The sequence below is a fragment of the Erinaceus europaeus genome, chromosome 6, assembly GCF_950295315.1.
Source record: "Erinaceus europaeus chromosome 6, mEriEur2.1, whole genome shotgun sequence".
Taxonomy (NCBI): domain Eukaryota; kingdom Metazoa; phylum Chordata; class Mammalia; order Eulipotyphla; family Erinaceidae; genus Erinaceus; species Erinaceus europaeus.
This window is the reverse complement of record NC_080167.1, coordinates 66,813,595-66,834,453: the sequence shown is the minus strand read 5'-3', so window position 1 is coordinate 66,834,453 and position 20,859 is coordinate 66,813,595. Positions and strand designations below refer to the sequence as shown.

The window sequence follows — 20,859 nt, the reverse complement described above, 5'->3', positions numbered from 1 at the left end:
TTACAAACAGTTTCTGCTCCTCTTTTTTTTTTCTGATTTTAGATTTAAATTTTATTTTATTTTTTAAATTTTTAAATATTTATTTATTCCCTTTTTGTTGCCCTTGTTGTTTTATTACTGTAGTTATTATTGTTGTTGTTATTGATGTCATCCTTGTTGGATAGGACAGAAAGAAATAGAGAGAGGAGGGGGAGATAGAGAGAGGGGGAGAGAAAGATATATCGACACCTGCAGACCTGCTTCACCACTTGTGAAGCGACTCCCCTGCAGGTGGGGAGCCGGAACTGGGGGCCTCGAACCAGGATCCTTACTCTGGTCCTTGGGCTTTGGGGCTTTGCGCCACCTGTGCTTAAGCCTGACTCCCAAATTTAAATTTTAAAAGCAGAATTGCCAGTTTAGTTCAATAGCAGCAGGCTGGCTATCCTCAATCCCTCCCTGGAGGGTCAGACTTGCCATGCTCAGAAGGAAGGCCTGTCTGTATGTCCATCTGCCCTTTACCCTGAAGCTCAGCCCAAGAACCCCCACCCCACCCCTCTTCCCAGCTCATCCCAGGCCCCCCAGTGATCTGACATCAGCTGTGCTGTGACTTTCTGGGGAGATTCAGTGACTTGGCAGGAAGCCACATAGCTGTCACTTCTCCCAGTGGTGGTGGCCCGGTGACTGAGCTCAGCACTCCCGCGGTCAATTGCGCTTCCGGCTCTGAGGTGGTGACGTTTGTGCCAGCCGCGCTTAGGATCCTCGTGAGAGAAGAACACTCATTTCAGGTGTAAAGCAAAACAAGCAACTACAAAAAAGAAAAAACAACATTTTTTAAAAAATCAAAGAGCTGCTTTCCCCAGACAGCCTGCTCCCCAGAATACGGAGGATTCAGATTCAGGGCCGGCTTCAGCTTACTCACTGCCTCCCTCCCCTCCCTCCCCTCCCCTCGCTTGCTCTCACCTGCCTCACCCCGGTGGGTTTCACTTTCCCTGATGCTACCAGGTGCCTCTGGAGTCTGCTCCCCCAGGCTGGGGAGCTGACGGCAGAGGGGGTAGGGCGGGAGGAGCTGGGAGTCTGAGCTGGTGGCACTCCCCCTCCTCCCCTGCACCTCCCCCTCCTCCCCTACCTCCTCCTCCACCTCTTCCCTCTCCTCTTCTTTTTCCTTCTTCCCATTCTCTTCTTCCAACACCTTCTCCTCCTCCGCCTCTTCCACCTTCTCTGCCTCCCCCTTCTCCTTCTCCTCCTTCATCTCCTCTTTCCATTTTCCACCTTCTTCAGCTTCTTTTGCTTCTTTGTCTTTTTCTCCTCCACCTCCTCCATTTTCTCCTTCTCCTCCTCCCTTCACTTCTCTTTATCCTCCATCACCATCTCTTCTTCTCCTTCACGACTTTCTCCTCTTCCCCTTCTCTTCCTCCTCTACCGTCTCTTCCTCCACCAGCTTCTTCACTCTTCCAATTCTTCATCTCCTCCTCCTCCTCTCCCTCCTCCTCCTCCTCTTTCTCCTCTTCAGGAGACAGGCTCAGCCTTTGGCAGCCCCAGCAGGCATTGGGGCCCCTGCTCTGCATCTCACCCCCAGAACCCCAGAATCCTCCCACAACGTGGATCCTCAGGGAGAAGGCCACAGAGCCCTTCTGTCTGCTCATCTGCTTTATTAAGTCCTTGTTCTGAGGCGGCAGGACAGCCAGCACCACGCTCCCCTGGACCTCCTGTGGCCTGTGAGCAGGGAAGGGCTCTGTCTGCTCAGTGCCCTGCTCAGCGCCTCCCCGGTGAGGCCCACCACCCCCTCTACTCCCCATTTCCCGGCTGGTCCTGTGGGCTCCTGTCTGGGGCTCAAGCTTGTCATCTCGGGGGAAACCCCCCTCGTGATCCCATGGAAAATGCCCTCACCCCTCCACTCAGATTTCGCAGAAGCCTCTCTTTACCTGGGACCCAGGGTTTCACTGAGGTGGTGTGTTTGTGCCCCCCAAATACCACTCTGTCCCCCAGAATTGGGGTTCAAAGGTCTGGCGGAAACTGGCCCACTTTCAGTGAAAGAGCAAGAGCCGTGTTTTGTTTTGCTTATCTGCCAGCCCTTGAGTTGTCATCAGTGTGACATTCTGCGGTGAGCTTGTGGTTGACTCCTTCATGTTCAGAAGCTTGTTATCTGACAGAGGACGGGTGCCAGCCTCCTGTACTCACCTTGAAGAGCATTTGAGACCCTGAAATGCAGCTGGATTTGATTGATTGATTTTTTTAATGTGTCCTACATTTTCATGTATTGTGAGATAACTTTTTATTTTTAAGGTTTTATTTATTTATTCATTCATGAGAAAGATAAGAGGAGAGAGCGGGAAAAACCAGACATCACCCTGGTACATTTGTCGCCGGGGACTGAACTTGGGGCCTCGCGCTTGAGAGTTCAATGCTTTATCCACTGTGCAACCTCCTGGATCGCCAGCCAGATTTGATTTAGAAACAACTTTTTAAAAAAAATTTCTTTATTGGGGAATTAATATTTTACATTCAACAGTAAATACAATAGTTTGTACATGCACAACATTCCCCAGTTTCCCATATAACAATACAACCCCCACTAGGTCCTCTGTCATCCTTCATGGACCTGTACTCTCCCCACCCACCCACCCCAGATTCTTTTACTTTGGTGCAATACGCCAATTCCATTTCAGGTTCTACTTGTGTTTTCTTTTCTGATCTTGTTTTTCAACTTCTGCCTGAGAGTGAGATCACCCCATATTCATCCTTCTGTTTCTGACTTATTTCACTTAACATGAATTTTTCAAGGTCCATCCAAGATCGGCTGAAAACGGTGAAGTCACCTTTTTTTTTTTTCTTTTCCTGATTTGTTTTTATTGGGGAATTAATGTTTTACATTCAACAGTAAGTACAATAGTTTGTACATGCATAACATTTCCCAGTTTCCCATTTAACAATACAACACCCACTAGGTCCTCTGAATTCTTCATGGACCTGTAATCTCCCCACCCACCCACCCCAGAGACTTTTATTTTGGTGCGATATGCCAATTCCAGTTCAGGTTCTACTTGTGTTTTCTTTTCTGATCTTGTTTTTCAACTTCTGCCTGAGAGTGAGATCACCCCATATTCATCCTTCTGTTTCTGACTTATTTCACTTAACATGAATTTTTCAAGGTCCATCCAAGATCGGCTGAAAACGGTGAAGTCACCATTTTTTACAGCTGAGTAGTATTCCATTGTGTATATAGACCACAACTTGCTCAGCCACTCATCTGTTGTTGGACACCTGGGTTGCTTCCAGGTTTTGGCTATTACAAATTGTGCTGCTAAGAACATATGTGTACACAGATCTTTTTGGATGTATGTGTTGGGTTCCTTAGGATCTATCCCCAGGAGAGGAATTGCAGGATCATAGGGTAGGTCCATTTCTAGCCTTCTGAGAGTTCTCCAGACTGTTCTCTACAGAGGTTGGACCCATTTACATTCCCACCAGCAGTGTAGGAGGGTTCCTTTGATCCTCTCCAGCCTTTGCTGCTGTTACCTTTTCTGATGTATGACATTCTCATAGGAGTGAAGTGGTATCTAATTGTTGTCTTGATTTGTATTTCTCTGACAATCAGAGACTTGGAGCATTTTTTCATGTGTTTCTCGGCCTTTTGGATCTCTTCTATGGTGAATATTCTGTCCATGTCCTCCCCCCATTTTTGGATGGGGTTATTTGTTGTCTTGTTGTTGAGTTTGGCAAGCTCTTTATATGTTTTGGTTATTAAACTCCTGTCTGATATATGGCATGTAAAGATCTCCCATTCTGTGAGGGGTCTCTTGGTTTGGGTAGTGGTTTCTTTTGCTGTGAAGAAGCTTGTTAATTTGATGAGTCCCATAGGTTTATACTTGCCTTAGTCTTCTTAGTAATTAGACTCGTTTCACTGAAGATGTCTTTAAAATTTATGCGGAAAAGAGTTCTGCCAATATTTTCCTCTAAGTATCTGATAGCTTGTGGTCTAACATCCAAGTCCTTGATCCACTTGGAATTTACTTTTGTATTTGGTGAAATACAGTGGTTCAGTTTCATTCTTCTGCATGTTCCAACCCACTATTTCCAGTCTCTTGTTGAAGAGACTCTGCTTTCCCCATCTAATAGTCTGGGCCCTTTTGTCAAAGAATAGATGTCCATAGGTGTGGGGGCTCACTTCTGGGCTCTCAATTCTATTCCACTGGTCAGTGTGTCTGTTCATGTTCCAGTACCAAGCAGTTTTGATGACAATGGCTCTATAATACAGTTTGAGATCTGGGAGTGTGATGCCTCCAGTTCTGTTCTTTTTTCTCAAGATTGTTTTGGCAATTCTAGGTCTTTTCTGGTTCCAGATAAACATTTGTAGCATTTGTTCTATTCTCCTAAAAAATGTGCTTGGGATCTTGATGGGGATAGCATTAAATTTGTAGATGGCTCTGGGTAGTATATTCATTTTGATGATGATAATTCTTCCAACCCATGAACATGGAATATCTTTCCACTTCTTTGTCTTTTTCAATTACCTTGAGTAATGACTCATAATTTTCAGTATACAAGTCTTTCACTTCTTTGGTTAGGTTTATTCCTAGATATTTTATTGTTTTTGTTGCTATAGTAAAAGGAATTGATTTCTGGATTTTAATTTCTTCTAACTTAGTGTTTGCATAGAGGAATGCCACTGACTTTTTAATGTTAATTTTGTAGCCTGACACCTTACTGTATTTCCTGATGATATCCAAAACCTTCTTGCTGGATTCCTTAGGTTTTTCTGTGTATACTATCATGTCATCTGCAAATAGGGAGAGTTTGACTTCTTCTCTTCCAATCTGTATCCCTTTAATTCCTTGCTCCTGCCTGATTGCTATGGCAAGAACTTCCAACACTATGTTGAATAGTAATGGTGATAGTGAGCAGCCCTGTCTAGTACCTGATCTGAGGGGAAATGCTTCCAGTTTTTCACCATTGAGTATGATGTTGGCTGTAGGTTTGCTATATATAGACTCCACTATCTTCAGGAATTTTCCATCTTTTCCCATTTTTAGTAGTGTTTTGATCATAAAGGGATGTTGTATTTTGTCAAAGGCTTTCTCTGCATCTATTGATATGACCATATGGTTTTTGGTCTTGCTTTTGTTGATATGGTGGATCACATTGATTGATTTACATATATTAAACCAAACTTGCATGCCTGGGATAAACCCCACTTGGTCATGATGAGCAATATTTTTAATATACTGCTGTATCAGTATAGAATTTTGTTCAATATTTAGCATCTATGTTCATCAGAGATATTGGTCTGTAGTTTTCTTTTTTGGTTGTGTCCCTGTCTGCTTTTGGTATCAGAGTGATGTTGGCTTCATAGAAGCTGGCAAGGAGTATTCCAGTGTCTTCAATCTTCTGGAAGACTTTTAAAAGTAGAGGTATTAGTTCTTCTTTGAAGGTTTTGTAGAATTCATTTGTAAAACCATCTGGTCCAGGACTTTTATTTTTGGGAAGATTTTTGATAACTGCTTCAATTTCATTAGCTGTGATGGGCCTGTTCATATTATCCACTTCCTCTTGACTTAGTTTTGGAAGTTGGTAGGTATCTAGGAAATTGTCCATTTCTTCCAGGTTCTCTAGCTTGGTGGCATATAGTTGTTCTTAGAAGCCTCGCATGATATGTTGAATTTCTGCAGTGTCTGTTATCAGTGATATCTCCTCTTTCATTTAGTATCCAATTTATTTGGTTCTTCTCCCTTTTTTTTTTTTTTTTTTTGTGAGTCTGGCTAAAGGTTTGTCAATTTTGTTCACTCTTTTGAAGAACCAACATTTACTTTCGTTGATCTTTTGTATGGTTTTCTTATTCTCAATGTTATTTATTTCTGTCCTAACTTTAGTGATTTCTGTCCTTCTGGTTGCTTTAGGGTTCCTTTGTTCTTCTTCTTCTAGGTCTTTAAGATGTGCGATCAGGCTGTTTATTTGTGCTTTTTCTTGTTTCATAATGTGCACTTGTATAGCTATGAACTTCCCTCTCAGTACTGTCTTAGCTGTGTCCCAAATATTTTTATAGCTTGTGTCTTTGTTTTCATTGAACTCTCAAAACATTTTGATTTCTTCCTTGATTTACTCTTTGACCCACAAGTTGTTAAGAAGTGTACTGTTGAGCTTCCACATTTTGGGACTATTACTAATCTTTTGTTGATTGTTAAGTGTTAGTTTAATTCCACTGTGGTCTGAGAAGATGCTTGGGATGATTTCAATGCTCTTGAATTTGCTGATGCTGTCTTTGTGGCCTAACATATGGTCTATCCTTGAGAATGACCCATGTGGATTTGAGTAAAATGAGAAAGAACTTTTTTTTAATATTTATTATTTATTCCCTTTTGTTGCCCTTGTTTTATTGTTGTAGTTATGACTGATGTCATCATTGGATAGGACAGAGAGAAATGGAGAGAGGAGGGGAAGACAGAGAGGGGGAGAGAAAGACAGACACCTGCAGACCTGCTTCACTGCTTGTGAAGTGACTCCCCTGCAGGTGGGGAGCCAGGGACTCGAACCTGGATCTTTATGCCGGTCCTCTCCTCTCCTATTCTCTTGCATATTTCCCTCTTTCCTTCTTTCTTTGTGACATACCTTAAGGGTCTATCCTGTGAGTCACTCACTCTTGGGCTGTGGACACTCTTACTCTGGCCCCAGGCCCAGCTCACAGACTCACCTTGGAGTACCCTCCTCACTGAACTGATGAGCTAAGAGTCACTCCCTCAAAGCCTACAGCCTTCACCCCCCACCCCCCAAAATTGAGTTATTTCCCAAAATAATATGGGTGTCCTTGCACCCCATCACCACCACCACCTCCAGCTTCAGAGTCTGTTTCTCTGATCTTAGTCTCAGCATTTGGGTTTGCTGAGTACAAGAAGAGAGATGTCTGAATGAATGAATGAATGAATGAATGAATGAATGAATGAATGAATGAATGAACAGCATCACCAGAGTCTCCTCAGCACTGACTGCTGACCATGTTTAAACAGTAACCAGGGGCTTGGGCAGCCAACAGCCACAGGGGCCTGAAGTGTCCCAGCTTCCCTTCTCCCTGTGAAGGCCTGGTTGGCAGAGACTGCAAAGCTGACTAGAGTCTATCTTGTTAGTTTTAAAAGTAAATTAGGGATATGGCTGGGGCATAGCTCACCTAGTAGAGTGCACACACTTGACCATGCTCTCAGACCTAGGTTCAAGCCCCTGGCACCACATGGGAACATTACATAGAGGAGAAGCTTCACAGTCAGTGGAGTGTGCTGTGGTGTCTCTCTCTCTCCCTCTTACTGTCCTCCTCCTCCTTCTCTTCTTCCTCCTTCTCCAGAGCCCTGCTCAACTCTGGCTGATGGTGGTGCAGAGGATTGAACCTGGGCCTTTGGAGCCTCAGGCTTGAGAGTCTCTTTGCATAACCATTATGCTGTCTCCTCTGCCTCTCTGTTTCTCCTTATTCTGAGATTGAGAAGAATGACCAGGTGAAATAAGGCTATGTCTTAATCCACCCCAGATCCAGCCAGGGTCTTGTGTTTCCTGAGGGAAATAGGATTTATAGACACTGTTGAATTTTTCTCTTTACTCTCCTGTGAGATTTGAGGACAGATTATTTCTTGACTTTGCTATTTTGCACTGTTGTTGTTTTTTTCATGATACCAATATCGAGGAGAGATTAAAAGTATCCCAGATATAATTTCATTTGATAAGAAAGAAAGAAAGGAAGAAAGAAAGAAAGGAAGAAAGAAAGAAAGAAAGAAAGAAAGAAAGAAAGAAAGAAAGAAAGAAAGAAAGAAAGAAAGAAACCAAAGTCATGGATCCCTCCTCCTCACCCTCATTTCTCTCAGGTGATATTGAAAACATCGTGAATGAGGTGTTTCAGGGGAAAGGATGGTTACAGTCAAACTCCCTGCAGGTTCAGATTTACGGAGCAGGGTCTTCAGACTCTAGGAAAGACGATTTTGTGAAAGCAAAGTCTGTGGGAACAGGACATTCTAGAATCTTCCCACATCCCTGTATGATCTTCTTGGATGACTTTAATTCATGATACCTCTGGAAATATATATATATATATATGGCCTTATTTTGATTAATATATCATCACTCAACTAAAGAGCATTTAAAAAAATTTTATTTATAAAAAGGAAACATTGACAAAACCATAGGATAAGAGGGATACAGCTTCGCACAGTTCCCACCACCAGAACTCCGTATCCCATCCCCTCCCCTGATAGCTTTTTTATTCTTTAACCCTCTGGGAGTATGAACCCAAGGTTATTGTGGTATGCAGAAGGTGGAAGGTCTGGCTTCTGTAATTGCTTCCCCGCTGAACATGGATATTGACAGGTGGATCCATACTCCCAACCTGTCTCTCTCTTTCCCTAGTAGGGTGGGGCTCTGGGGAAGCAGAGCTCCAGGACACATTGGTGGGGTTGTCTGTCCAGGGAAGTCTGGTTGGCATTATGGGAGCATCTGGAACCTGGTGGTTGACAAGAGAGTTAACATACAAAGCCAAACAAATTGTTGACCAATCATGGACCTAAGGGCTGGAATAGTGCAGGTGAAGAGTTGAGGGGGGGTGTTCCTCCATTTTGTAGATAGCTAGTAGGCATATTTTAGTTATATTCCAAAGGACCTGTGGCTATACAAGTGTTTTTAAGAATAGCGAAGGTGCCTCAGAGATCATTCATCTGCCCCCCCCCTTCCCTCCCAATTTATGTGTCTAGAAACTTCCTTGGTTTGTGACTGAGTTATCTGATTCCAAAAGCTTCTAAGGCTAGCTCTTGCTTATTTCTGCTGGTGAATGATTACAGAAGCGTGCTTCTTACTGATTTTTCTTTCTTTTCTTTTCTTCTTCTTCTTTTTTTTTTTTAAACCAAAGCACTGTTTAGCTCTGGCTTATGGTGGTGCAGGGGGATTGAATCTAGGACTTTGGAGCCTCAGGCATGAGAGTCTGTTTGCATAACCATTATGCTATCTACCCTCCCGCACTGATTTTTCTAAGACACAGTTACTTAAAGTGAAACACATGTATCTTAAGAGCCATGATTCAGGAGCTGAGTGGTGGCACACCTAGTTGAACACATACATTACAATGCAAAAGGATCTGGGTTCAAGTCCCAAATGCCCACATGCAAGGGGATAAGCTCCACAAGTGGTAAAGCAGTGCTGTAACTTTTCCTGTCTCTCTCCTCCTCTGCCTTTCCTTTCCCCCTCAATTTCTGTCTCTATTCAAAATAAATAAATAAATAAATATCATGAGACTGGGTGGTGGCACACTTGGTTAAGTGTACATGTTACCATGCACAAGGACTGATATCAATCCTCCAGTCCCCACCTGTCTGGGGGAAAACTTCACAAGTGGTGAAGCAGTGCTGTAGGTCTCTCTCTCTCTCTCTCTCTCTCTATCTCTCTCTCTCTTTTTCCCTCCCCTCCATCTCAATTTCTCTCTCTAATATAAAAATTAAATAAAATTTTTTTAAAAATCTACAATTTGGAAGCAATTACAGAAGCCAGGTTTTTCACCTTCTGCACCCAATAAAGAATTTTGGTCCATACTCCCAGAGGAGAGAAATGCTAAGAGAAGATGACCAGAGAGCCCTAAACTCCAATTCTATCAGAGAAAGAAGAGGGGAAAAAGAAAGGTCATTTGCAAGTAGTAACAGGTATAGGTATGCCTTAGAAAGGATTAGAAGGCAGAACCATAAAAAATGGGCAAATATATACAAATATAGATAGCTATAGAAATAATACTCAGCCCATATCTGTGGCCTTGGGAGAACCACTGAAGTTTCCAGTGGAGGGAATGGGGACGCAGAACTCTGGTGGTGGGAACAGTGTGGAATTACACCTCTGTTATCTTATAATTTTGAAAACCAATATTAAATCACTAATACAAAATCTTATCCATAGAAAAAGAAAATTTAAAACCACAGTTTGATGAATTTAGGCAGATAGGTATGCTCGATATAGCCTGCATGTCTGTCACCTCGTTGTCAAGCACACCGGAAATAACTGCTCTGCTTCCTTTCCATAGATTAGTTTTGTCATTGCCTGAGCTTCACCGACGGGAGGCGGTCTATACTGTTCTTTGGTCACCTTCTTTTGTTCAGCAGAACTTCAAAGATGTATGCGTGTTGTTCCTTCCAGCAGCCCAGGTTGCTCACCTTTGAGGAGTATTTTGCTCCACGTACATCATAAACTCTGTCTCTTCTTCTGAGAACAGAAATTTGAGTTGCTGACTTGCTACTCGTGGATCTACTATGACTATTTTGTGCTGGCTTTGTTGAAGTCATGCTCCTTAGAGAAATGTCTGGGAGTGGAATGACTGGGTCTTAGGGGACGTATAGATCTATTTAAAGTTTTGTGTTAAGGAAATTTGTTAGAAAAATAATTAAGGCTAAGTTTAGGAAGCAGCACAGCACTCTTGTTCTCAAGGAATGAAGAGAGGAACGTGAGGAGATATGTGTTTAACTTCGCTTTTTTTTTAGGACAGAGAAATGGAGAGAGGAGGGGAAGACAGAGAGGGGGAGAGAAAGACAGACACCTGCAGACCTGCTTCACCGCCTGTGAAGCGACTCCCCTGAAGGTGGGGAGCCGGTGGCTCAAACCGGGATCCTTACACCGGTCCTTGCGCTCTGTGCCACGTGCGCTTAACCCGCTACGCTACCGCCCGACTCCCTAACTTCACTTTTTAAAAAATAGAGACTAGGGGGTCAGGTGGTAGGTAGCTCAGTGGGTTAAGTGCATGTGGCGCAAAGCGCAAGGACGGACATAAGGATCCAGTTCGAGCCCCCGGCTACCTACCTGCAGGGGAGTCGCTTCACAGGCGGTGAAGCAGGTCTGCAGGTGTCTGTCTTTCTCTCCCCCTCTCTGTCTTCCCCTTCTCTCTCCATTTCTCTCTGTCCTATCCAACAACAACAATAACTACTAAAACAATAAAACAACAAGGGCAACAAAAGGGGGGAAAAAAGATAGAGACAGAAAGACAGAGAAAGAGGGTGAAAGAGACCACAAGGCCAAAGCTTGAATAATGTGCTGGAAGCAGGACTTGAACCTGGGTCACTCACAATGCAACCAGTGCCCATACAAGTGGACTCTTTCTCCAGTCCAGAAAGCTGTTTATTTTCTTATAGAGGCTTTGTAGTTTTCACATCAGTGTTTACACCTACAATATATAGCCTTAGTATGTGGAATCTATATACTAGACATATCGATATATTAAAAAGAGGGGGGCTGAGAGATAGCTCAGTCAGTAGAGTGCACACTTCACCCTGTTAGTGGACCTGAGTTCAAGCCGCCGGACCCTCTGTGGAAGCTTCGCCAGCGGTGGATCAGTGCTGCTTTATCTCCCCATCTCCCTTTACCTGAAACTGGAAGAGGAAACAAAAAGCCTTGCCAGGAGCAGGGCTGCTCACAGATAAAGATTATCTCAAGTTTCCAAGGAGCTTTAAGAATCAACTTGCCAACACCTACCAAAAAGTAAATTGGCATTTTTTTTTGTTTGTTTTGGCATCGCCACTATGTTGAACATCCAGGTGGCATGAATCGACAAATGGCTTCACAGTGAAATGTCTGACCACATACTCGAGTCCTCATACTTGCTTTTCTCTTTGTAGAGTTTTGCGAGCAGAACCCACCAGAGGTCTCCAATGCCACGTTCCGAGCCCTGCAGTACAAGATGGGCACCCTGGTGCTGTGTGACTGCGAGAGAGGCTTCCGAAGACAGGGAGCTGCCTTTCTGAACTGCACGGGGAATGCCAGCCACACATTCTGGGCCAACAGGTGCCACTGCAGAAGGATGTGTGAGTGCCCGCTTCTGCAGCCGCTGGGGACCAGGAGGAGGCCTGCGGCAGAGAGGAGCACAGCGCCTCCCTCTGGCTGCTTGGCCCCAGATGCAAGTCCTCTGGCCCATGTCCAGTGAAAACGCACAGCCTGAGCACTGAAAGCGAGTGGAGCGGGGGAGGGGGATTCTTAGGCCCAAGGACTACTCCAGGCTCCAGGCTCTAGGCTCCAGGCTCCAGGCTCCAGGCTCTAGGCTCCAGGCTCCAGGCTCCAGGCTCTAGGCTCCGGGGAGATTCTGCCACCAAGGAACTTGCATCTGGGTCGTATGGCAGGACAGAAGCTTGATACTAACAATCACTAAGCAATCAGAAACCATTCTAGTTGTGGGAAGAGAGCTCAGCCAGTGGAGGGCATACCTTACCATGGGAGGCTCTGAGTCCCATCTCAAATACCACGTGGGAGCACTGTGAGTGACACCTGCAGCTCAGGGTCCCTGGGGTGGACACTGGGCAGAATGGCCCCCAGCACTCTTTCAAAACTCATGTGGATCTGATGCCATGATTTTTATATTAAACCTATTTCTTTGAACCTGGAAGGTCTCTGGGGAGCCCTCTCATTCCAAGAGGTCCCTAACCTGCTCAGTGAGGTCAGGGGGGCAGTCTCAATGCTCCGTGGGTTGCCCCCATCCTCTCCTCCACCCTCAGAGATGGAATCCTTAATTCATTTCATTGTGGTAGCCATGCCCAGCTCCTCTGCCAGTCTTCAAAACAGAGACAGGACTGTGTGATCTAGATTTTTTAAAAACAATATTTATTGGGAGTCGGGCTGTAGCGCAGCGGGTTAAGCACAGGTGGCGCAAAGCACAAGGACCGGCATAAGGATCCCGGTACGAACCCCGGCTCCCCACCTGCAGGGGAGTCGCTTCACAGGCGGTGAAGCAGGTCTGCAGGTGTCTCTCTTTCTCTCCTCCTCTCTGTCTTCCCCTCCTCTCTCCATTTCTCTCTGTCCTATCCAACAACAACAACAACAATAATAACTACAACAATAAAACAACAAGGGAAACAAAAGGAAATAAATAAATAAAAATAAATATTAAAAAAACAATATTTATTTATTCCCTTTTTGTTGCCCTTGTTGTATTATTGTTGTAGTTATTGATGCCGTTGTTATTGGATAGGACAGAGAGAAATGGAGAGAGGAGGGGAAGACAGAGAGGGGGAGAGAAAGATAGACACCTGCAGGCAGATCTGCTTCACCGCCTGTGAAGCGACTCCCCTGCAGGTGGGGAGCCGGGGGCTCAAACCGGGATCCTTCTGCCAGTCCTTGTGCTTTGCGCCATCTGCGTTTAACCCGCTGTGCTACCGCCTGGCTCCCCAGGAAGCTCTTTTTGAATGTACTCTTTTATTGAGGGTTTAGACTCAACATTAAATACAGTTGTTGGTACATGTGTAAAATTTCTGTTTCCAGCAAACATTCTCACCCCCAGCCTAGGTCCTCCTCCACCATCATGTCCATGACCTGAAAGCTACCCCCACCTCCCCAAAGTCCTTTACTTTGGTGCCATACAGCAAACTCAGCCCAAATCTACTTTCTCTTCCCTGCTTCCTGTTCTTATTTTTTAACTTCTGTCTCTGAGTGGGATCACCCCATAGTCATTCTCTTCCTGGCTGATCTCACTTCACATGGTTCCTTCAAGCTCCATCCAAGATGAGGTGAAGAAGGTGAATTCCTCGTTTTTTTTTCATAACTGAATAGTATTCCATTGTGGATATAGACCACAGCTTTCTCGGGCACTCACCTGCTGTAGGACACTTGGAGTAAGGGCATGAAGAGTGTTTTCTAGACATACCCTTTATGAACTTATGGCTTCTTCCTTCCGTCTGCCCTCTCCAGTGCTCATTTCGCCACAGTCTGAAGAAGAGAAAGAAAGAAAACCCACCGAATCACTAAGCCAAACACAGCCCAGGGACCACCTTCCAGGTAAGTGGAGAATCTATACTCAGAAGCCAGTTCACCTCGGACAGGAGCAAGACTCTGTCCCAGAGGAGGTCCTGCTGTGCCACATTCTCCACGAAGGGCACACTGTGGACCACAGTCATCACACAGCGGCTGAGGTCTATCTGCTCAGCCTTCCAGCCACTTCCAGCATCAACCTGGGCACCAGGCTTTCCCCCACCCCCTGGCCTGGGTACTGATAAAAAATAATCCGGGTGAAAGCAACTCAACTCAGTCTCTTTAATTCACACTAACTTAACACAGCCCGTCTTGATCAACCCAATTTAATGCAACTCAATTCAAAATGCAGATATCAAGGCAAACTGATAAGAGGAGGTAGAAATAAAAGCAGACAGCAGCCCCTGCTTTCTGAAAAATGCTGTGTTTCCCTCCAGTACAGAACAATGAACTTCAAACAACACTTTTTTGTTGTTGTTGAAATTTTACTATTTATTAATGAGAGGGATAGGAGGAGAGAGAGACAGAAAGATATCACTCTGTCATATGTGCTGCTGGGGATCAAACTCAGGACTTCATGCTTGAGAGTCCAACACTTTGTCCACTGTGCCACCTCCCAGACCACAAGCAACAGTGTTTGTTGAGTAATGTTTCTTTTTCTTTTTTCTCTTTCTTTCTTTCTTTTTTTTGCTTCTAGAGTTATCGCTGGGGCTCAGTACCAGCACTATGATTCCATAGCTCCTAAAGGCCATTTTCTCTGTCTACTTGAATAAGACAGAGAGAAATTGAGAAAAGAGGGGGAGATAGAGAGAAAGATAGACGTCTACAGCTTTGCTTCACCAGTTGTGAAGCATCACCTCTGCAGGTAGGGCACCGGGGCTCAAACCCAGATCCTCGTGTGGGTCCTTGCACTTTGTACTAGGTGCGCTTAACGTGGTGTGCCACTACCCCACCTGACCCTGAGTGATGTTGCTTGCAAACCGGAGTTCTGAATGTGTCGTGCCATTTCCACACTGGTGAATCGGGAAACTGTAGACCAGCTTCTCCATCTCCTTGGTGGTGGATCCACAGGCACGATGGCTACTCTGTGACTTCCACAGCTTTCCAAAAACGGCTCCTGGAGGCTATTGTGGAAGTGGATTTGTAGAAAAAGTAAGAGTCTATTAGGGAAACCTGAGCTCTGGAGGACCAGCGGACCACCGGGACCCTGTAGGTCTCTTGGTTTTAGTGTCTGAACAAGAACTGTATTGTCTATCACCCCAGGTGAACCTCACTGCCCACACAGTCTGAGAGCAGGAAATACACAATTTACTGAAGAAATTGAGAGGTAGAGACATTAAAAGACTTGACTGAACTCCCATAAAAGCACTAGAATAAGATTCCAGGTCTCCTTCACAGACTAGTGAATTTCTCTATTGGTCACTTATTTTAAACTAATTGGAATTTAAGGCTTTTTTTTTTTTTTTTTTATCAGAGCAGTACACATCTCTGGCTTATGGTGGTGTGGAGGATTGAACCTAGGACTTTGGAGCCTCATGCGTGAGAGTCTTTTATAGAACCATTATGCTATCTACCCCTACCCAAACTAGTCAATAGTAATTTCCAGCTTCTATTGATATTTTTAAAATCACTAGTGCAATGGCATTTTTTTTTGACTGATCATTTTTATCCCTTTTCCATTTCAAGTTTGGGTTGGGATGGTGTTTCAAAACACACTTAATGGTTTGTTTTTCTCAACTTCTCCTTCATGACCTTCTTTGATTTTTGGAAGTTTTATCCAGGGGGCCAGGTGGTAGTGGCCCAGTTAAGCACACATAGTACTAAACACAAGTACCCACACAAGGATACAGGTTCGAGCCCTCACTCCCCACCTGCAGGTGAAGCAGGTCTGCAGGTGTCCATCTTTCTCTCTCCCTCTCTGTCTCCCCCCTTCTCTTAATTTCTTTCTGTTCTGTCTACTAAAATGGAGGGGGGATGGCCTCCAGGAGCAGTGAGTTTGTAGTGCTGGCACTGAGCCCCAGTGACAACTGGGGGAAAAAGAAGTAAGGAAGGAAGGGAGGGAGGCAAGAAGGGAGGTAGAGAAGAATGGAGGGAGGAAGGGAGGGAGGGAGGGAGGGAGGAAGGAAGGAAAGAAGGGAGGGAAGAAGGAAGAAAAGGAGGAAGGGAGGGAGGAAAAAAGGAAGGAAGGAAGGGAGGGAGGAAGAGAGAGAGGAAGGGAGGAAGGAAGTGAGGGAGGGAGGGAAGAAGGGAGGGAGGGAGGGAGGGAGGGAGGGAGGGAGGAGGGAGGGAGGGAGGGAGGAAGGTGTTGTTTTCACCGGGCTAGCTTCACGGGCGGGTAACAGACGACCAGGGACTCATGGTTGAGCTGTAGGCAGTATCTCTTTATTCATGCAGGACGCAGCACAATCTGAGACGAGCTAAACTCAAGGTACCCTAAAACTCACAATGCTGTCTTTATATATACTTGCCAAGTAGGGTGGAAACAGGATGTGACATAGAGAGGGTGGAGAGAAAACTGACTGGTGAAAATCAGAGTGTGACAAGGAGGGGGCGGAGCAGGCGAGAATCCTATCACTGAACCACCAATGCCCTGGAGTGCTTTATGTAAAAGTGATTTATGTAAATAGACCAAAGCTTTGGATCAGTAAATCCCTATATAGGCATATGGTTAAGCAGAAGCCAGGGGGAACTGGCATACTATCCAACAGGAAGGAAGGAAGGAAGGAAGGAAGGAAGGAAGGAAGGAAGGAAGGAAGGAAGGTTGGTTTCTCCAGAGGTCATGGTCTGGTGTCCTTTCTCAAGAGAGAGCCAACAGGTGCTGGCTGGGAACGGTTCACAGGTTGCCTTCTGGTGGAAGCTTTAAACACTTGGGAGAAGCACCCCCAGTCCCAGCAGGTTCAGACAGCTCTGGGTTTCACTGGCCGGAGGGGACAGTGCTACTTAGAGGCACTGACTCAGTCACCATGTACAAGGTTGGGGCTGGGTCCCGCTGGGGCAGAGGGGCACAGGGCACTTGTAGATTGGGGTCATCTGGTGTCAAAGGCACAGTGGCTGCCGGCGTTGAGCTGGGGGAGCTCTGAGGTGCAAGGGGAGCAGGCCATCCTCTCTGACGCCCTTCTTGGGCTCGAGTGAACAGAAAGTTCTGGGCATGAGGGGTTCTCAGAGCTCTTGGCAGAGGTTGCTGGGGCAGGCTTCAGGTTTGAGGGGGTTTAGGCACCCCTCCCGAGATGCTGTCCACACTTCCCTGCCCCCATCTGGCTTTGTCCCCACTCCTTCCACATGCCTCCCAGATGGCAACGCATGGAGCCAGAGCTTCCTCCCTCAGGCAGTGGAGATCCAGGGGTGGTTCACATCCTAGTGGTCCACACTGGCTTGAGCCTGCCCCCATCCCACCCTTCCCTGCCTCACCCCTCTGTCAACACCCTCACCATCATCAGAATTCCTCTTTACTTTACTTTACTTGGTTTTTTGTTTGTTTGTTTGTTTGTTTGTTTACCTCGAGGGTTATTGCTGGGGCTCTGTGCCAGCACTACAAATTCCCTGCTCCTGGCAGCCATTTTCCCCCATTTTATTGGATAGGACAGAGAGAAATTGAGAGAGGAGGGAAGACAGAGAGGGAGAGAGACACCTGCAGATCTGCTTCACTGCCTGTGAAGTGACCCCCCTGCAGGTGGGGAACCAGGGACTCGAACCGGGTTCCTTACATCGGTCCTTGCCAGAATCACTCTTTCCTCTGGCTTCCCATGGTGGCATCTGCTCCCCAGCTACAAGCCTCTCTGAGTTCTGTCTCTGCACGTCTTTCTGCCCAACTGACAGGGGACTTTGCTTTTCCACAAAGTACCTGACAAAAAGTATTTGCAGTGAATGAATGAATGAATGAGCAGAAACAAGGTCGTCTGTCCAGGAAGAGGCTGTTGGGAAATTGTGCAGATGTGGTCGAATATTGGCAGGACCCACAAACCACTATATTTCCATGCAAGTATTATTTACAGATCCCCACCACGTTATCCCCTCAGGGTATTGCTAATTCAGTTAAAACCATTGCAACAGTTGCTAAGGACGCTTTCACATTCCTGGCATGACTTTTGCCTCTCTCCACCCCCTTTCCTAGCCAATCCCGTCCTCATTTGCCACTTCCGGAATCCTCCTATAAAAGTCGCTCCTGTTTGCACTCTTTTTTCTCTCTTCCCCTCTCTTTCCCCCATCCTTTCCCTCTCTTTCTCTTCTGTGTCCTGACCCGGAGAAGACCTGGAGAAGGGCTGGTGGGCATAGTGGGAGGCGGCCATTTTGCTAGCTCCACATGGCCTAGACTGCTGTGCTCACACAGCTCTGGGGCGTCTGCATGAATAAAGATTTGCCTTCCACTCCACCATGAGTTCCTGGTCTCTTCTCTCTCCCCTGCGACGCAACCCGACAGAGGCAGCCTGGCTTCACTCACCATGCTCCCTCCTCTCTCCAGGTCACTGCCTGGAGCCTCCCCCGTGGGAACATGAAAAGCCCACGCGAAGTTATAACTTCGTGGTGGGGCAGGAGGTACTCTACCGCTGCACCCAGGGCCCTGGGGCCCCACAGGGAGGGTCATCCTGGAGTGTCTGCATGGTCAGCTGTGGGAAGAAGCACTGGACAAAGCCTCAGGTCAACTGCAGGAAGGACGCTCTGACTCCAGGTATGTGGGCCTTCCTGGCTGTTCTCTGGGCTGGCCAGTGGGGCGTCCTGGCCCCTGTCTATCATGCTCCTTCTAGAAAACCCTCCAGGTCATTGCTCAGCTCAGGATGTCATCCATCTCCCAGGATGCCCTGCACGCCACACATCACAAGAGACGTCGAGGTTGACATTGATTTCAGAGCCAAGGTGGGGCCAGGGCTTAGACCCAGGGCCTTGTGCATGGCAAGGTGTGCACTCAACTGGGTGAACTGTGTCTCAGTCCCGTGAAGCTCTTTATCTAGCTGAACCTGCAATTCCACTTCTTTCTCAAAGCTACCAAGACCTTCCTCTTGTTTGAAAGGAAAAAAGGCTGCCCCACACTCCTAACTGACTGAGACCCAAGTGTCTGAACAAAGTTAGGACACCCCTGCTCCCATGCCCTCAGCTGGCAGTTCCCCAGCTGACTGGATAACAACTGCAAAGAGGGGGGTCGGGCAGTAGCGCAGTGGGTTAAGCGCACATGACGTGAAGCGCAAGGATGGGGTAAGGATGCCGGTTCGAGCCCCCGGCTCCCCACCTGCAGGGGGGATCACTTCACAAGCAGTGAAGCAGGTCTGTAGGTGTCTTTCTCTCCCCTTCTCTGTCTTCCCCTCCTCTCTCCATTTCTCTCTGTCCTATCCAACAACAACAGCAATGATAACAATAACAATAATGACAACAACAACAAGGGCAACAAAATGGGAAAAAATAGCTTCCAGGAGCAGTGGATTCTTATAACCCTGGAGGCAAAAAAAAAAAAAAACTTTAAAAGAAACGAGAGAGAGAGAGAGAGATGCAAAGAGCACAAATAAACACTCACACACAAGTCTCCCATGCTCTCTTCCCTCAGAAACCTCCTCTACAATTACTAGTGCTGGGCCCAAGTGAGGCCCCTCCAGGATTCTTTTTTTTTTTTTTTGTAGTTATTATTGTTGTCATTGTTGTTGGACAGGACAGAGAGAAATGGAGAGAGGAGGGGAAGACAGAGAGGGGGAGAGAAAGACAGACACCTGCAGACCTGCTTCACTCCCCCGCAGGTGGGGAGCCGGGGGCTCGAACAGGGATCCTTACGCTGGTCCTTGCGCTTTGTGCCACATGTGCTTAACCTGCTGTGCTATGGCCTGACTCCCCCCTCTAGGATTCTTATGAAACAATTTTTTATTAACTGTATTTAATGTACAGAGACAACAAGAAATCAAGAGGGAAGGGAGAGAGACAGAGAAATAGCTGCAGCATTGCTTTGCCATTCACAAAGCTTTCCCTCCATTGGTGGGGACCGGAGGGCTTGAACCTGGGCCCTTGAGCATTGTAACATGTGCACTCAAGCAGATGTGCCACCACCCAGCCCCACCTCCGGGACCACCTGCCTCCCAGGAGCCACACTGAGGGTCGGGCATGAACGTGGCTTCCCCCATAAAAGCCCATCTGGTAGTGCAGTGGGTTAAGCGCACATGGCACAAAGCACAAGGACCAGCACAAGGATCCCGGTTCGAGGCCCCGACTCCTCACCTGCAGGGGGGTCATTTCACAGTCGGTGAAGCAGGTCAGCAGGTGTCTGTCTTTCTCTCCCCCGCTATCTTCCCATCCTCTCTTAATTTCTCTCAGTCTTCTCCAACAATGACAGCAATAACAACAACAATAACAACAACAACGATAAACAACAAGGGCAACAAAAGGGGAAAAAATAGTCTCCAGGAGCAGTGGATTCATAGTGCAGGCACAGAGCCCCAGTAAAAATCCTGGAGGCTAAATAAATAAATAAATAAATGCCACCACCAGGCAAGCTATGTCCTAGGCCACATCCTAGCCTCACAGGAGGGAGAGGATCTGTCCCACTCCCCCCCACACCCCCCACACACATCCCTCACAAAATCTGGCCTGGCTCCGTGTCACAGGGGGACGCTGGGCTTTGAGAAAGAAAATTTCAGAGTTCTCAGGAAAGCTGGGGTCAGGGTTCGAATCCCACTCTCCCTATTCCTTTGGACCCTGGCGGCACCCCAGATGGGGCCCAGAATGGAAGGTCACACTTCACCTGGGATGCCCCCACGCCCCTTCATGCTTCTGAGCTCACTGACTCTCCCCTTCAGGTGAAGAACCGCCCGCAGCCAGCCCCAAAGATCCTCCAGAGGGTGACATCACCTGTACCCCCACCACACGCCCCACGGTCCCTACGGACACCACAGGTGAGTAGGCCATGCCTGAGCTGTACCTTGCGTCCTGCCCAGCGGGTCTCTGTCTGCTATGTGGGCCGCCGTCTGGGGCCCACCTGTCACTTCCTGACTTAAGGCACAGAGCAGAGTCACCCCCAGTCCCACCCACATGGTGGTGGTGGAAGACAGAGCCGCATGTGTGTGGTCTGAGTAATGTCCTGTCAAGTCTGTGCCCGAAGCTATTTGATCTGTGGATGTCAGGTTGGGTCCACGTCTTGGCAGCTGTGAACAGCGCTGCGGTGACAGACATCAGGCTTCA

At 46.7% G+C, this 20,859-nt stretch overlaps 1 protein-coding gene and 1 long non-coding RNA gene across 4 annotated transcripts in view; one reads left to right on the top strand and one right to left on the bottom strand.

Moving 5' to 3' along the window:
• IL2RA (interleukin 2 receptor subunit alpha) overlaps nucleotides 1–20,859 on the top strand; it is a 41,649-nt gene that overhangs the window by 10,606 nt on the left and 10,184 nt on the right. For all 3 annotated transcript variants that reach the window (XM_060192422.1, XM_060192423.1, XM_060192421.1), the window contains exons 2-5: nucleotides 11,589–11,774; nucleotides 13,648–13,734; nucleotides 18,167–18,373; nucleotides 20,478–20,573. In XM_060192422.1, coding sequence (XP_060048405.1) covers nucleotides 11,589–11,774; nucleotides 13,648–13,734; nucleotides 18,167–18,373; nucleotides 20,478–20,573 — 576 coding nt within the window. The remainder of the gene's footprint in view (nucleotides 1–11,588; nucleotides 11,775–13,647; nucleotides 13,735–18,166; nucleotides 18,374–20,477; nucleotides 20,574–20,859) is intronic.
• LOC132538958 (uncharacterized) overlaps nucleotides 13,061–20,859 on the bottom strand; it is a 30,973-nt gene continuing 23,174 nt past the window's right edge. The window contains exon 3 of the long non-coding RNA XR_009550287.1: nucleotides 13,061–13,665. This is a non-coding gene — a long non-coding RNA (uncharacterized LOC132538958). The remainder of the gene's footprint in view (nucleotides 13,666–20,859) is intronic.